This window comes from Delphinus delphis, chromosome 13, assembly GCF_949987515.2.
Source record: "Delphinus delphis chromosome 13, mDelDel1.2, whole genome shotgun sequence".
Lineage (NCBI taxonomy): Eukaryota > Metazoa > Chordata > Mammalia > Artiodactyla > Delphinidae > Delphinus > Delphinus delphis.
In genome coordinates this window covers 15,518,296-15,536,713 of record NC_082695.1, presented here as the reverse complement: position 1 = coordinate 15,536,713, position 18,418 = coordinate 15,518,296, and the positions used below count along the sequence as shown (strand labels likewise).

Here is an 18,418-nt window from a genome sequence, read left to right as displayed (position 1 = left end):
GAGAAGATGATGTATTCTGTTGTTTTTGGATGGAATGTCCTATAAATATCAATTAAGTCCATCTTGTTTAATGTATCATTTAAAGCCTGTGTTTCCTTATTTATTTTCATTGTGGATGATCTGTCCATTGGTGAAAGTGGGGTGTTAAAGTCCCCTACTATTATTGTATTACTGTCAGTTTCCCCTTTTATGGCTGTTAGCATTTGCCTTATGTATTGAAGTACTCCTATGTTGGGTGCATAAATATTTACAACTTTTATATCTTCTTCTTGGATTGATCCCTTGATCATTCTGTAGTGTCCTTCTTTGTCTCTTGTAAAAGTCTTTATTTTAAAGTCTATTTTGTCTGATATGAGATTTGCTACTCCAGCTTTCTTTTGATTTCCATTTGCATGGAATATGTTTTTCCATCCGCTCACTTTCAGTCTGTATGTGTCCCTAGGTCTAAAGTGGGCGTCTTGTAGACAGCATATATATGGGTCTTGTTTTTGTATCCATTCAGCCAGTCTATGTCTTCTGACTGGAGCATTTAATCCATTTTCATTTAAGGTAATTATTGATATGTATGTTCCTATTACCATTTTCTTAATTGTTCTGGGTTTGTTTTTGTAGGTCTTTTCCTTCCCTTGTGCTTCCTGAGGAGAGAAGTTCTTTTAGCATTTGTTGTAAAACTGGTTTGGTGGTGCTGAATTCTCTTAACTTTTGTTTGTCTGTAAAGGCTTTAATTTCTCCCTCAAATCTGAATGAGATCCTTGCTGGGTAGAGTAATCTTGGTTGTAGGTTTTTCCCTTTCATCACTTTAAATATGTCCTGCCACTGCCTTCTGGCTTGCAGAGTTTCTGCTGAAAGATCAGCTGCTAACCTTATGTGGATTCTCTTGTATGTTATTTGTTGCTTTTTCCCTTGCTGCTTTTAATATTTTTTCTTGTATTTAATTTTTGATGGTTTGAATAATATGTGTCGTGGTGTGTTTCTCCTTGGATTTATCCTGTATGGGACTCTCTGTGCTTCGTGGAATTGATTGACTATTTCCTTTCCCATATTAGGGAAGTTTTCAAGTCTAATCTCTTCAAATATTTTCTCAGATCCTTTCTTTTTCTCTTCTTCTTCTTGGACCCCTATAATTCGAATGTTGGTGCATTTAATGTTGTCCCAGAGGTCTCTGAGACTGTCCTCAGTTCTTTTCATTCTTTTTTCTTTATTCTGCTCTGTGATAGTTATTTCCACTATTTTATCTTCCAGGTCACTTATCCGTTCTTCTGCCTTAGTTATTCTGCTATTGATTCCATCTAGAGAATTTTTAATTTCATTTAGCATGTTGTTCATCATTGTTTGTTTGCTATTTAGTTTTCTAGGTCCTTGTTGAATATTTTTTGTATTTTCTCCATTCTATTTCCAAAATTTTGGATCATCTTTACTATCTTTACTTTGAATTCTTTTTCAGGTAGACTGCCTATTTCCTTTTCATTTGTTTGGTCTGGTGGGTTTTTACCTTGCTCCTTCATCTAGTGCATATTTCTCTGTCTTCTCATTTTGTTTAGCTTACTGTGTTTGGGTTCTCCTTTTCTCAAGCTGTAGGTTTATAGTTCCCATTGCTTTTGGTGTCTGCTCCCAGTGGGTGAGGTTGGTGTAGGCTTGTGTAGGCTTCCTACACAAGGTGGAGGGGACTGGTGCCTGTGTTCTGGTGGGTGGGGCTGGATCTTGTCTTTCTGGTGGGCAGGGGCGCATCTGGTGGTGTGTTTTGCGGTGTCTGTGAACTTATGATTTTAGGCAGCCTCTCTGCTAATGGGTGGGGTTGTGTTAATGTGCTGCTAGTTGTTTGGCATGGGGCGTCCAGCACTGGAGCTTGCTGGCCATTGGGTGGAGTTGGGTCTTAACGTTGAGATAGAGATCTCTGGGAGAGCTTTCGCCATTTGGTATTACATGGGGCCAGGAGGTCTCTGGTTGTACAGTGTCCTGAACTTACCTCTCCCACCTCAGAGGCTCAGGCCTGACACCCAGCAGGAGCACCAAGGCCCTGTTAGCTGCACGGCTGTGAATGTGGCAGTCTCCATTCTGAAGTCAGATTATGAGGGTCTACAGTAGCTGTTCAGCTATAAGAGGATGACTTGGGAGCCCTTTGTCTACGAGGCTGTCTCCAGCAGCTGGTGGCTAAAAGAGTAGGTCTCCGCATGTGATGCCAGAATCTTAAATGTTTATACAGAGGTCTTCACTGGGTTCAGTCACGGATTTGGTACAGATGGCCTCAAGAACACCTTACTCTCTCAAGGCTGTGTGCTTGAAACAGCTCCTAAGCCTGAGGGTCTACAAGCTGCAGGAAGACGAGACCGCCCAGGGCGGCCTACAAGGCATGATTCTTGCCACGAACCCTCCTCCCTAAATGTTAATATTAAGATCAACATAATGGCTCACTCCCTCACTCAATTTTCTCATAAGGAAGTTCATGCAAACACCATCAAGAAAACCCAAAACAACAACAACAAAAACACCCTGCAAATAACTTGGATATCTACTAGCACAGGAATTGACTAAATAGTGAACATCCATACTATGGAATATTATGCAGATATGGAAAAGACTGGGTTACATCTCAGTGTTCTGTCCAGAATGGGTGCATCGGCCGAATGTGGTTATTAAGAACTGGAAATGTAGCCAGTTCACACTGAGATTTTACACATTGGCTGTAAGTGTAAAATACACACTGGGGCTTCCCTGGTGGCACAGTGGTTGAGAGTCCGCCTGCCGATGTGGCGGACGCGGGTTCGTGCCCCAGTCCGGGAGGATCCCATGTGCCGCGGAGTGGCTGGGCCCGTGGGCCTTGGCCGCTGGGCCTGCACGTCCGGGGCCTGTGCTCCGCAACAGGAGAGGCCACAACAGTGAGAGGCCCGCGTACAGAAAAAAAAAAAACCACACACACTGGACTTCAAAGGTTTAACAAGAAAAAAAGAAGGTAAAATAACTCAATTTTTTATATTTATTAGTTATATGTAGAACGATATTATTTTGATATATTGGGTTAATAAACATATTTTTCAAATTAATTTCACTTGTTTCTTTTTACTTTTTAAAAGTGTGAATACTGGACGTCCCTTGTGGCGCAGTGGTTAAGAATCCGCCTGCCAATGCAGGGGACACAGGTTCGAGTTCTGGTCCGGGAAGATCCCACGTGCCACGGAGCAACTAAGCCCGTGAGCCACAACTACTGAGCCTGCGCTCTAGAGCCCACAAGCCACAACTACTGAGCCCATGTGCCACAACTACTGAAGCCCGTGCGCCTAAAGCCCGTGCTCCACAACAAGAAAAGCCACCACAATGAGAAGCCCACACACCACAATAGTAGTCCCCGCTCGCCATAACTAGAGGAAAGCCCGTGCACAGCAACGAGGACCCCGTGCAGCCAAAAATAAATAAATAAATTTATTTTTAAAAAAGAGTGAATACTAGAATCTTTAGAATTACATGTATGACTCACATTATATTTGTATTGGAAAATCAGTGCTGGTCTAGAGGGATGTTCATTATATTTTAAGAGAAAAAAATAAATCACAGAGTTTTATTTTTATACATATATACACACATATGTACATATATACACATATGTATGTGTAATATATACATATTATGAACCCATAAATATATACACATATTATGACTGCATTAAAAATCTCTCTATATATGTTACGTGTTTGAGTGAGCGTGGGTGTGGGATATGTGTGTGGGTTCATGTAAGTATAGAGAAAAGTGTGCAAGGATACACACCAAACCATTAACCCTGGTGGGGGTTGGAGAAGGGAGGTTATATAGATTGTAGAGCAGGGAAAATTACTGTTTTTATTTGACCTGTTTCAAGGAGCTCGTGTTGTTTTTGTAGCTGAGAGAGAAATTAAAATAAAGTGTATCTAAATAAATATTTCTTAAGCTTGTTATATGCCAAGCCCTGTGCTAGGCTCTGGGCATATAAAGATGAAGACCTCCAGGGAATTCCCAGCGACAGGGTTTCTATTTTATTCTCAGGAAGTAGTCAAATGGTGTGCGCAGTGAATATTTCCTAGAGGAGCTAGTTGTGTTGGAGCTGAATCTTGCATGACACTTAGTTTTCCAGATGGAGACGAGTTTAAAGGGTATTCCAGACAGAAGGAATTAAACTTTGGAAGACAGGTATACAAGAAACAGCCAGAGGCCTTTGGAAACTGCCAGATTATGTGAGGAAGTAGAGGTAAAGGAAACTGAACAGGTAAGCATAGTTCACTTTTAGAAGGGCCTGATGTGTTAACAGAAGGATCTTCATTCAGTGCTAAAGGCTTTGAACTTCCTTCATAGAACAGGACATGACTAGATTTGTATTGTAGAAAGATCATTCTAGCTGCGGAGTGTACAGAACACTGGAGAAACTGGGGAAGCAATGGTTTCTGCATTCAAAAATCTTACAGTTTGGGAATTCCCTGGCAGTCCAGTGGTTAGGACTCAGCGCTTTCACTGCCGTGGCCTGGGTTCAGTCCCTGGTCAGGGAACTAAGATCCTGCAAGCCTCACAGCAAGGGGTGGAGGCTGGGGGAAGCTTACAGTTTACTTTGGAAAAGAGACAAATGATAACCAGCATTTATCACATGCTTACTTTGCCAGGTACTGTTCTAAGTACTTCACAAACATTAACTCTTTTATTCTTCACAACCTACCCTATGGTGGGTAGAATTTTGATCCCTCCATTTTACAGAGAAGTAAATTGAGACACAGAGGACTCAAGTGACTTACCCAAGGACATCCAGGCAGGCAGGCAGGCTGGCTGACCTTTGGAGATTAAGAACTTAATCCTCATATGATATTGTGTCTTAGGTTTATAATGGAGTGTGTTCAGTTCTAAGCTAGGATAGCTGTCTTGGGGACCATCTAAGATGGACTGGGAGAATCAGATTATTCTATTCCAGAGGAGATGACCTCTAGCCTGAGATCAGTGGCATGGACGAGAGTTCATGGGGATGGGGGTCAGAATCCTCCAGGGAAACGGAGTAGATTGTTTAAAGGCCCTGAGCTGGGAGAGAACATGGCTATTGAGAGGAACTGAAAGTTTTTCAGTATGGCTGGGTCATAGAGTGGTGGGGAGAGAAGGGACTAGTAAAGTGAGCTGGGACAAGACCAGGTGGTTGTTAAAAATTTTTTTTGACTGCATCCTAAAAGCAATGAAAAGCCATTGAAGGGCTTCCTTGGTGGTGCAGTGGTTAAGAATCCGCCTGCCAGTGCAGGGGACATGGGTTCGAGCCCTGGTCCGGGAAGATCCCACATGCTGCAGAGCAATTAAGCCTGTGTGCCACAACTCCTGAAGCCTGCACGCCTAGAGTCCATGCTCTGCAACAAGAGAAGCCACTGCAATGAGAAGCCTGCTCACCAAAACAAAGAGTAGCCCCCACTTGCTGCAGCTAGAGAAAGCCACGTGCAGCAACGAAGACCCAACGCAGCCAAAAATAAATAAATAAATAAATTTATATATAAAAAAAGAAAAGCTATTGAAGTGTTCAATTTAAGGAGCAACTTGTTTTGCATTTTAGATTACTGTGGCTATTATGTGGTGAATGGATTGGAGAAGGCAAGCCTGCAGGCCTAAGATCAGTCAGGATGTTGTTTGGCTCATCTGGGGGGCCAGGCTTCAGGGCAATGGAGAGAAACAGGCCGGACAACTGCTTGTTGAATACCTATTACCTAAATTAAACTGGCATATATTAAATACAATTTTTTAAAGGATTTTTGGGTAACATCAATGCTGAAGCAGTTAGCATACTGTATGAGAATTCTTTGTATAGGAATGAGATGTGGAGCACTGGGAGGAAAAAATGAGGATTTTGGAGCTCTATAGATGTGGGTTTGAATTCTGGTTCTGCCATTTACTAGATCTGTGGCCCTTAATGAGTCACAGGAGCATTCATCAGGTAAAAAAGCTCTACCTTCTCACTCTGGTCTGAGCTACCTCATCTCCATCATCTCCAATATTACAGTATTCTACTATTCTGAACTGGTCTCTGTTTCCATCCTTGCCCTCTTGATCCAATAACTCAAAGTACCCAAAGTAATACTTTTAAAGCATAGATTAAATTCATTTTCTGCTGAAAATCTTTCAGTGGCTCTCCATTTTACTGTTCATTTAAATAGCCTCTACAACCCCATACCATCTCTACCCCTTTCTCACCTCCTTTCTACTATTCTCTTTACATCTCCTATACCCCTCCCATCTCCTACTGTGCTCCAGCCAGAGACTTCTTCATTTTTCTTCAAATACAGGAGGCAGCCTCCTGCCTCAGGGCCTTTGCACCGGCCTCTCTCTGACCTTTAAATGTTCTTCCCCTAAATTATTCCCACTGACTGCTCCTTTACTCAAATGTCATCCTTAGTGAAGCCTTCCATAAGTAACCTATTTAAAATAATATAAAGGGCTATGGAAAAAAGAAGGGAAATGAGGACCGGAGTATTATCTTGTGTGTTTTATTTATCTTGATTACTGTAGCTCCTCCCATGAGAACACCAGGATTTTTGTCCTTTCAGTTCACTGTTGTAACCCCATAGTCAAAAATCAGTGCCTAGCAGATAGAAAACACTCAGATGTGTCCTTCTAATGATATTTAATACAGCTAATAATCACAAAGCACTTATTAAATAGGCCAGGCCTAGTTCTAAACATTTTACGTATTTAATCCTCCCCATAATCCTACGAAGAAAATACAATTACTATTTTCATTTTACAGAAATGAAGGAATGGAGGAAGCTGAGGCTCAGAGAAACCAAACAACTTTCCTAAGGTTACACAGCTAGTAAGTGGAGCGACTATTTGTGGAATGAAATGAATGAAATTCGACTTGGCGCAGGGATGGAGATTGACACGGTGGGAGCGGATGCGATCAATTCACGCGAGTGCGTGCAACTTGAGCGCGCAATGCACCGCCTGACGCCAAGATCTAAAAGAGGGTGAGAAGGTGCTTTGGAAACAGCGCGGAGAAAGCTCCAGTGAGCCACCGAACTGCCATCACCAGCCGCCGCTCAGTCCACGGCGGCATGGAAGCAGGAAGTAGCGGCGGGCGTCGCGTGGGGTGACGTCACAGCGGCGCCGGCAGCGAAGGGCGGGGGAGGAGGAGGAGCGAACCGGGCTTGGGGGGCGGCTGCACAGTCTCTGGGATCCCCAGGCCTGGAGGGGGGTCTGCGCGCGGCCGGCTGGCTCTGCCCCCCGTCCGGTCCGGAGCGGGCCTCCCTTGGGCCAGCCCGATGTGACCGGGCCCAGCGGAGCCTGAGCTAGGAGCGGGTCCGTCGCGGAGCCGGAGGGCGGGAGGAACATGACATCGCGGAGGTGAGGAGCCCCGAGGGCCCGGCGCGGGCCTCGGCCCGGCCCCCGCCGCTTTCGTTCAGCCCCGCCCGGGAGGAGGCGGCCCAGCTGGGCTTCGGACTCCCGCCCGGGGTCGCGGAGGCAGGCTCCGTCCCAACCCCCTAGCCCTCCCGGGCCCGGGGGTCCGGCCCCACCGCGCCCCCTCCCCTCGGGTCCCCATTCATTTCCTGCCTCCCCGAGTTCCGGCTCCCGCAGCCCTGGGGATGCCCGTCTGGACGGGGCAGGTAGAACCGCCCGGGGAACCGCGGACGCCAGCGGCCCGGCTCGGCGCCGCATTCCTGACCCATTGCCTCATGAGAATTGCCTCATGGTGATTCCGAAATAACCCCGCTCACTTGGGGAGGCTCCTCGGCCTGGGACGCGGGAGGGGAGAGTAGGGGCCAGTTGCGCGGGGCCAGGCCCCCGACGGTCGAGTCGCTCTGGGTCCCTCTGCCTCTTGCGCGCATTTGGGGGCTTTACTCAGGATCCCTGACCCCTTTATATGCCTCTTTGCATCTCCTTTCCCCCCCACCCCTCACGTGCCAGAAATGGAAAAACTGACTGTATCTGCAGCTATTAGAAGTATTTCCTTCCTCTGCGATCTTCGCTTTGGGAGATGGAAGGGAAGGGAGCTGTATGTCTAGTTATTTAATCCTTCACAACCTTAAAAGTCAGGTAACATTAATTACCCCCGTTTTACGGATGTGGAAACTGAGGCTCAGAAGAAACATGCTAGTAAATGATAGGATTTGAACCTAAGAGTCAGAAGGAAGGTTAGTGAATTAATGAGATCCTTTGAAAGCTCAGGGTAATCATACTACTAATAGCTAACATTTATTTAGCTCTTACTGTATGCCAAACAAGTTTAATCCTTGCTATAACTCTATGAGTTAGGTATTGTTATCCCCGTTCTAAAGATGAGTAAAGTGAGTTTCAGAAGTTAGGCAACCTGGGCTTCCCTGGTGACACAGTGGTTAAGAATCCACCTGCCAATGCAGGTGACACGGATTCGGGGTTCGAGCTCTGGTCGGGGAAGATCCCACATGACCTGGAGCAACTAAGCCCTTGCGCCACAACTACTGAGCTTGTGCTCTAGAGCCCGCGCTGTGCTCTAGAGCCCGCAAGCCACAACTACTGAGCCCATGAGCCACAACTACTGAAGCCCGCACGCCTAGAGCCCATGCTTTGCAACAAGAGAAGCCCACGTACCACAGCAAAGAGTAGTCCCCGGTCCCCGCAACTAGAGAAAGACCATGCGCAGCAACGAAGACCCAATGCAGCCAAAAATAAATAAATAAAATAAATAAATTAAAAAAAAAAGAAGTTAGGCAACTTGCCTAAGGCCACTCAATCAATAAATGATGGAGCCAGAACCCTCTTGTTAATTACCAGGTTACTGTTATTTTATAAGTATTGCCAATAATTTGTAAGCCTTAATTTTGTTGTTAAACAGTAGTGTGATCTACTGTTTTCAGATAATGATCCTGCTATTTTGTATTTCCACTCTTTATATACGATTCATATATAAGACCCATTGTTTAGACTTCATTGTCCTGTTATGGTCACCGTCTTAGACATTTGAGAAACTGTTTCAAGCTGTTGGAGTTATTTGAATGAGAGACTTTTCAAAATATTAGGAATGTCTTCTTAGAAATACCTGCACATTATTCATTCATGGAATGAAAAGAGAGAGAGAAGAAAACTGAAAACTTGGGAAGTGAGTGATTTGGACAGGTCTGTTGGCAAGTGCTTACAGATCTGGGTAATATATAATTGCATTTCAGCAGAACAGTGTATAGCCTCAAATGTTTTAATTCCTTAGGGAGCTTTTAAATAAAACAGTTGTCTATTTAATCTGTCAAATAGTCATTGAGCCTTTTGTTCCTTGTGTCTGCTCTTCCAGACAAGTAAGGATCTGCTTCTTTTAGGAGACAAAGACTGGGGGCTGGGAGTGGGGTAGGGGCTGGGTAGTAATAGACCCTACATTGTCCAGCTTGTTAGTTTAGAAGCCAGGAAGTGTGGGTATAGCCAAAGCAGCAAGTGGTAAAGATGACAGTTTGAAACGGAGTAATTCCTCCTCTCCTCCAGCCCTCCCTTACCTATTATGGAAAAGAAACGTGCGCCACCTAAAAAGCAGATTATGAATGTAACACACATAATTGGGGATTATTTATTATTATTTTTCAGATCGTAGGTCTATTTTATTATTTTAACCCAGCTTTATTGAGGTATAAATGACATGCAACAAATTGCATATATTTAAGTGTACAATTTGATAAGTTTTGACACGTGTATACACTCGTGAAACCATCACCACGATCAAGATAATGAACATATCCATCACCCCTTTTGATGGCTCCTCGTGCCCTTTATAATCCCTTCCTTGTTGCCAGGCAAACACTCTTCTGCTTTCTGTTACTATACATTAGTTTGCATTTCCTAGAATTTTATGTAAATGGACTTTTATGTGTGGCTTCTTATGCTCAGCAAAATTATGTTGAAATTCATCCATGTTGTAGTGTGTGTCATATAGTTCCTTACTTTTTATTGATTAGTAATATTCCATTTTATGGAGGTACCACCGTTTATTTATCTATCCACCTATTGATGGATGTTTGGGTTGTTTCAGAATTTGGCTTCACAAATAAAGCTGCTCTGAATGTTCATGTACAAGTGTTTGTATGGATGTATACTTTCATTCCTCTTTGGTAAATACCTATCAGTGGTATGATTGGATCACATAGCAGATGTATATTTAACTCTTTCAGCAATTGCCAAACTTTTTCAAAGTGGTTACCATTTACATTACCATTTACATTCCCACTGGCAGTGTATTAGAGTTCGGTTCCTCCACATACTGGTCAACACTTGGAATGGTCAGTTTTTAAATTTTAGCCATCTAAAGGGTGTGTCATTGTATCTCATTGTAGCTTTTTCCCCCATATCAGCACTTTTAAATTTTAATTTTACTTATTTAATATTTTAATGGAGGTATAATTGACATAGAACATTATATTAGTTTCAGGTGTACAGTATAATGATTTGATATTTATTCATTGTAGTTTTAATTTGTATCTTCCCTGGTGACTAATAATGTTGATCATCTTTTCATGTGCTTATTTGCCATCTGTATATCTTCTTTGGTGACACGTCTATTTGATTAAATATTTCCACCCCCCCCCCCCTTTTTTTTTTTTTTTTTGTTATACGTGGGCCTCCCACTGTTGTGGCCTCTCCCGTTGCGGAGCATAGGCTCCAGACGCGCAGGCCCAGCGGCCGTGGCTCACGGGCCCAGCCGCTCCGCGGCATGTGGGATCTTCCCGGACCGGGGCACGAACGCGTGTCCCCTGCATCGGCAGGTGGACTCTCAACCACTGTGCCACCAGGGAAGCCCTAAATATTTTCCCTTTTAAAATTTACTTGTGGAAAAAAAATGAAATTTACTTGTTTGTTTTCTTATTGAAATTTGAGAGTTTCTTATTCTGGATACAAGTCTTTGATCAGAATTGCAAATATTTTCTTTTAGTCTGTGGCTTGTCTTTTCATTTTTTAAAATGTCTTAAACGGAGGTTTTTAATTTTGCTGAAGTCCACTTTATCAATTAAAAAAAAAAAGGATCATGCTTGTGGTGTCATTCCTAAGAAATTTTTGCTTGACCCAAAATGTCTCAAATGTTTTCTCTTGTTTTCCACAAGTTTTATAGTTTTAGCTTTATGATCCACTTTGAGTTAACTTTTGTATGTGGTATGAGGTGTGGCTGTATCTTCTCTTTTTTGCATATGGGTATCCAGTTGTTCTAGCACCATTTGTTGAAAAGACTGTCCGTCTTTATTGAACTTGTACCTTTGTTGAAAATCAGTTGTCCATTTATATGTGGGCCTATTTCTAGACTCTCTTCTGTTCTATTGATCTATCTGACTTTCCTTATGCCAATACCACATGATCTTGTAGCTTTATAACAAGTCTTGAAATCAGATAGTGTTAGTCTGCGAACTGTGTTCTTTTTCAAATGATTTTTAACCTCAGAATTAATTCATTCAACAAGTAGTTATTGAACCAGGCAGGATGAAGCAGTAAAATAGGCAAAGATCGTTGTTCTTATGGCTGAAAGAGAAAGTGGACAAACACATGAATAAATGAGACTATTTCAGGTAGTAATAACTGCTGGGAGGGAAAAAAATAAACCAAATGTGGAGAATGTGGTTAGTTTTGATAATGGGTTTAGGAAAAATCTCTGAGGAGGTGATCATATGAGCTGACTCCTGAATGACTAATATTCTGAATTTTGTTTTGTTTAATTATCAAAGTAATTCTTTTTTCATGGGTTTAAGGTTTAGAGTTTGTATGCATTTAATAATTACAATGTCATATATTCAGTATGCTGATACATCTCAACATCACAGGTAAGGAAAGGAAGGTATGAGCAATTATATGATTCTCTCTCCCACCCAGGTAATATAGCAATGCTAGTGCTGAGTTTAGATTTTGAGATTGCTCGGCTGCCCTACTCTGCCTTGTTTAGCTGACAAAACTGGCTGTATTCTTCAGCATCTGGTGCATCTTTTGCATTTGCTTTTGTTCCTCTGGAAGGTAGTGTCTGAGGGCTTAAACTGAGAGGGCCAGGAAATTTAGCTCGTTCTCAGACTCTAGGCTTTTGATTTATCTGATGCAGGTCAGGTACATTTGTCCCAGGCTCTCCTTAGTGGCCCTGTTTGTTTCTATCCTGTAGGAGTAAATAAACTTGCCTTACTGAAAAATAACAGTTCTACGTCTTTCCAGTTGAAACTGGGTTGTCTTTATTAATGTCTTGCCCCGATGTAAGCTCGGGTTTTTGTCCAGAGCTGCTCAAATGCAGGGGCTACTGCTAAGATCACTTACCCTTCTTGAAAGTGTCAGTGTGGCGAATGTTAGAGAGTCACATAAGAGCTGGAAAAGCAGAGCCAACCCTTGTTTGTAATTGTTACTAGCGGGCCTTGGTGTACTTTGTTAGGCAGCTGTGGAACAATAGAAGATACTGTGCTTATTCCTCTTTCCCTTTGGGAAACACAGACAGCACTTGCTCTCCAATGCTTACCTTTTTAAGGAAGGGGAAGGCAAATACTGATGTTTGGCAGGTTCTGTGGCAGTTGTAGCCTGCAACCAACTGTTTGAGACCCTCCCCGAAATGGATTCAAACACCCTAAAATGCAGCCCAGTTCATTACTGAGTTTTGGAGGGTTGTGTGCATTTAGCAAGCTTGTATATGCTGTGGTCCTTGGCAGCACTGAAATATGAAAGATACGATTCATGTTCACAAGGAGCATTGAATTTAGAGAGGGAGACAGACTTGTAGGCCAGCATCAAATGAGTTTGATGAACATAGTACCAAACTGAAACTGAAATTTGTCAGTATAGAGTATACTGTTTAGAATACGTACCTACTTGTATACTGATATACACGTTCATGCACACTGTATATATGTCTGTCTATACGCACATACATATACACACACGCAATATGTTTATTTTAAAAATAGTAAGCTATAGATCCAAGTCTGTGTCATTCCATCGACCCACTCTAATGAAACACTGACCCATTCATTCAAGAACTTGGGATTTAACTTATTTATCGTGGGATTACTAAGTGCGGGGGGCACTGTGCTAGGCATTGGGTGTTCCAGGTTTTAAGGAAACAGCAAGTGCGGGAGTGCTGAGGTAGGGAGTTCTTGGACTGCTTGAAGGACAGAAGGGAGCACGTGGAGGAGCTGAGATAGGGGCTGTAGGTGGAGACTAGACCACACAGGGATTTTTAAGGTCCTCACTGTCACGTGGACCATGGAGAGGAGTTTGGGTTGTATTTTAAGAGCAATGCAAAACTGTAGAAGGATGTGATCAGGGGAGTGGCGTGAGCTGATCTATTTAAAAATATCCCTCTAGCTGCTGTGAAGGGAGGATTGTAGGAGGCTGGAGTGGACCCAGGGAGAGCAGACAAGAGAGAGAGAGGCTTTGAACAGGGTAGAAGCCATTTGTGGAAAGACTTTTGGAGGCAGTTTCCATTTATTGTCTTGTCATCAGAGCAGAGATGCTGACCAGTGAAACTATGAAAAGATAATGATTTATAAAGACATAGCAGCTATCCACTACCATTAGAAAGCTAGCTGCCTTAACTTTTTTTCTTGCCTCTGTTACCTAGAATGCTTGTCCCTATCGACTGCCCCTCCCTTGTGACTCATCCTTTTCCCATAGAAAATTAAAATTTAATTGGAAAAGAGGAATATTCTTGTAATCTGCAGAAAGTACCAAACTCTAAACTTTCTCCCCAAGGACAAAGATAATGATTTTTCTGGAACAGCGGGTAAGAAAGCTATACCCAGTATCACTTTATATTTAGGCAAGAAACTGAAATAAGACTTCAGATCCCTAGTTTAAATTCCCTTCTTAGCATAGCAGCCTTGAGAATAAGTTCCTGAAATTATTGGCCTGCTTGACTGTTTCCCCACATCACTGGGGGAAGGGGACATAGATAAAATATTCAGCATCATTGTATTTTCTTTTTGGTTCATCAGCATTTTTTTTTTTTTTAAACTCACTTGACATAAATAAGGTCCTGGCGTCAGTGAGCTAAGCCTTTGCAGAATCTGTATTCATTAATGAGGGATTTAGATTTCTGGTAGGATTTCTGGGCAAATAGTTTGGGTTTGTAAACTCTCTTGGAGGCAGGGATTCTGTCTTTCCTTTCTTCAGGCCCACTCAGCACAGGGCTGATTTGTTTTAGACATTGATTTGAGGCTCTTTTTCATGAGTGTTGGTGTTGTGTGTGTATGTGTTTTCAAGCTCTTTCTGTGAGATGGGTGGTACCGACCTGGACCATGTTATGACCTGAGAGTCTTAATAAATAATAGACAGTGCCAGAGGATGACCGATTAGAAGGGATTGTCAAGCTCTGGCAGGTTTGCAGGGGTTAGAATGTGCAAGAGGAGAACGTTCTTCCCCCGCTTCCCTGTGTGACGTTTTCGCTATGCCATTCCTCTCTCTTTTCTCCTCCCTGGTTTTTCTTCATTCCCCGAAGTTAATTCAGGCAGCAGTCATTCACCAAGTGCCCACTGTATAAATGAGGAAGACTGGAAATTTATCTGTTTTTTCTCATCCTGTATGGACGCACCTTGTTGACAGACCCAAATGTAGATATACTAATTTGCCCTTTTCCCCTCCTTTTAGATAATACAGATACATTTACATTACCTTTTGGGGAGACTAACCTCTGCTATTTGAATTCACACTAGGTGGGAGATGGAGGCAGGATTTAGAGATGTACAGCCTCAGTACCTAATATTACCAATGTAATAATCCTTGAGACCAGCTCTATAATATCATACTAGTCCTATTAACTCCACTATTCTTCCTTACCATCTCTCACTCAGATCTCAGGGGTTGAATGAACTCTAACTGCTCTGTGTTAGCGATAAGCATGTTGCAAATCACAAAACTGCCAGTAATTGCACTACAAATATTAAACATGTAATTGGGAAAGACTTTTTTGGTAAATACAAAGGCTTTTTGAAAAAAATAGCCAAGGAAGGAGAGTTTACAGTATATCAAAACTCAAGTGGGTGGGTTATGGAATAGAACTTTCAATTTCTAATTATATACTGTTTGAGATAATGTAGGGACAGCTCCTGAGCTGTGAAGTTCAGTTTTTGAAAAGGCAGTGTAACATAAATGATTCATATCTCAAAATGGTCTGTGTGAAACTAACATAATTATGCAAGAGAAGAATCTATCTGCATATCTTCCACCAATAATAATAATGATAACAACAGCGATAACACATGTTTATTAAGCCCATCCTCTGTCTAGCCTTTGTGCTAAATGCTGGTTACTAAGTTTCCCCTGTAAACATCACTCTCCTGTGTTCACTCTTTTGTGTGTGTGTGTGTGTCTGTATGTTCACTCTTAAAAACATGATAGGTATAATTAGAAGTTGGTTGGAAATGAAATAATAATGGTTTATTTAATAAAGGGCTAAAGAGACCACCTGCCTTATCTCCTCTGCCAATCTACCTGATGGGTGGTGGTTGTAGTTACCTAGCGTCACCTTCAGCAGTGGAAGTCACTTTTATAATGTCCCTCAGCATCAGCAGGATACTCTACATAAGTGTTATTTTTGTAAAATATACAAAGGTGAGAACACATGGTTGTGAATGAAGACCATCTACAGTCAGAGTTCTGCTTTAGAAATTTTTAGAAATAAATAGCAGAGTGTAATGGTTAAAAGTTTGACTTCTGGAGTCTACTTTGCATGCTGGCACATGGCAAACAGTAAATGTAGCTACAATTTTAACCAGTCATAATATATAATGGCCAGTAAATTATTTTTTCCCTTGCTATCAGAGCTAGTTGATAATTGAGGGGAAAAAAAGTGCATGTAATAATATAAGCATGGAGAAGTCTTTTCTATTTTATAATTTATAAAGTTTTATTAAATATAAAATATTATTAGTAGTAAATAATAATTCTGTCTTCTCTTTTTCTCCATACTCTTTCTTGATGTAACTTCTCATCTCTGTCTTATTTACTTTCTTCTCCCAGTCATCCCCCCTTTTTAGTACCCATTGCAGGGTCCTGTTAAAATCTGTGCCTTTATTGTGTTTTATTCTGACATAAAACTAAATTCCTAGTTCCACAGGTGAAACTCCTTGGAGTTTTTTTCTGTGCTAAGCACTTTATGTGTATTAATTTATTTCCATTTCACAACAGTGCTGTGGGTTAAGTTTTTCTAAACATAGCAAGAAACCCAGAAGCCATAAAGGAAAAAGCTGATAAATTTAACCATGCCAAGATGAATTTCTTTGGGGAAAAAAAATAACCACAAGCAAGTAAAAAGGGAAAAAAGCTAAGACAAATATTGTCACATGTATAATAAAGGATCATTTTCTGGTTCTATCAAGAAGAGCCCCTTTAAATCAGTAAGAAAAAAAATCCAATAGAAAATGAACAATGACAAGCTGACAACTCACAGAAAATGAAAAAAAAAGTGGTCTGAAAACATGAAAAAGTGCTAGTCTCACATAGAAATGCAAACTAGAATGGTACCATTTTCCATGACTCGGATAAAAAAGTTTGGTAATATACGTAGTAGTGGCAAAACTGGGAGAAAACGGGCTTTCATGCTTAATTCATGGGAGTCAAAACTGGTACCTTCTTTTGAGTGTGGTTTGGCAAATTTGTCAGAGTAAAAAAAAAAAACTCTTGTCAAAGCAGTTTTATTTCTACAATTTTAATTTACAGATATTTATTTACTTGTAAAAGTGTATAAAGATGATTATAAAGGGTGTGATATGCTGCATTATTTGTAATGACAAAAATCTATGAATAATATAAATGTCCTCTAATAGGGATTAAATTATAGACGGTACATTTTTATAATGGAATAGTGTATAGCCATTAAAAAGAATGCTCGGGGACTTCCCTGGTGGCAAAGTGGTTAAGAATCCGCCTGCCAATGCAGGGGACATGGGTTCGAGCCCTGGTCCGGGAAGATCCCACGTGCCACGGAGCAACTAAGCCCGTGTGCCACAACGACTGAGCCTGCGCTCTAGAGCCTGTGAGCCACAACTACTGAGCCCACGTGCTGCAACTACTGAAGCCCACATGCCTGGAGCCCGTGTTCCGCAACAAGAGAAGCCACCACAATGAGAAGCCCGCGCACCGCAACAAAGAGTAGCCCCCGCTGGACGCAACCAGTGAAAACCCGCGCGCAGCAACAAAGACCCAACGCAGCCAAAAATAAATAAATTAAAAAAAAAAAAAAAGAATACTTGCACGGAAAGATCTTTGCGTCGTAGTAAGTGAAAAAATTGGGGTGTAGATCAGGATTGCATTTGTGTATGTGTGTGTTCCACACAGGCTGGCATAGAGAGAGTAGTGTGTTTGCACACATGCACACGTAGGTAAGTATACGTATGTATATGCACGAGACATTTCTCAAAGATTAGGAAACTGCTAACTAGTGACTTCTGATGATGCAAGGGAAGCTTGGGCTTTTTCTCGGAATTTCATACCTATATGTGCTGTTTTAGTAAATGAATTTTAAAAGGTTTTAGAAAGTTTATGTTTGTGTTCTCAACAAGATTCTAAAGGACATTGAGTCTATAAAAAATTAGAGCTGCCTGAAGTAGTTGGCTGAGATAAGGAAAGATGAAATGGGAATGAAAAACAGGAAGATAAACAAATAAAAAGATCTTGCTAGAAGCAGTAAAGAGTGCCCTTGAGGCAGCCCTCCCAGTGGTGAGGTTGAGGACAAACCTGAGACATTCTTCTAGAATCTATTTTAAAAAAGAAAGAGGAGATAACAGTGGTGACAGTAAGGGAACAGATCCCCCATAGGTGGTGGCGGCCCAGGCTGGATGACCGGTATTTAAAAATGAAGCAACCTCTGAGCCCGCAGTATTTCATTTAATGAAGACCAATAATGGAGGAAGATGCTGGGAGAGAGCTGTAGAGGGGAGACAGAATGGTTTTTTCCTTCGTTCACTTCATTAACCTGATAATTGTAGGTTTAAGGACTTTTTTTTTAAAATACTGCAGTATAACCATCATTATAATTTTAAAATAATTAGAATCTTATTAAAATTAGGAGCAAGGTGTCTGCCTTCCGTATCAATGAAGTAGCTGTCTTTATCTGGTATAGGTATCGGTGTTATATTTGCTTCATGAAAGGAAGTGGTACGTTTTCCTTTCCTTTTGACTCTCTGGAATAATTTATAGAGCACTGGGATGGTCTGGTCTTTGAAAGTTTGATAGAATTCCATTTTGAAACCATCTGGGCCTGGTGCTTTTCTGTGGGGTAGTTTTAAAATTGCTTTCTCTATTTTTATATAGAAATTGGTTTGCCTAAGTTTTCTCTCTAATGGACTCAGTTTTGGCAGTCTTTATTTCCCTAGATAATTATTCACTTCATCTAGATTTTATAATTTATTTGCACAGCAGTCTGCAAAATAGTTTCTTTAAAAATTTTTTTTCTTCTGTTTCAATGCTTATTTCCCCCTTGTCATTTCTTGTTTTGTGTATTTGTGATTTTTTTTTGTACTCCTGAATA

General features: G+C 41.6%; 1 protein-coding gene across 2 annotated transcripts in view; it reads left to right on the top strand.

Annotated features, from left to right (window-relative positions):
• The first annotated feature begins 7,124 nt into the window (after window positions 1-7,124).
• The window catches only part of PTPN11 (protein tyrosine phosphatase non-receptor type 11), a 78,321-nt gene continuing 67,027 nt past the window's right edge, over window positions 7,125-18,418 (top strand). For both annotated transcript variants that reach the window (XM_060028150.1, XM_060028148.1), the window contains exon 1: window positions 7,125-7,326. In XM_060028150.1, the coding sequence (XP_059884133.1) occupies window positions 7,313-7,326 (14 nt within the window). In that variant the 5' untranslated portion in view covers window positions 7,125-7,312. The remainder of the gene's footprint in view (window positions 7,327-18,418) is intronic.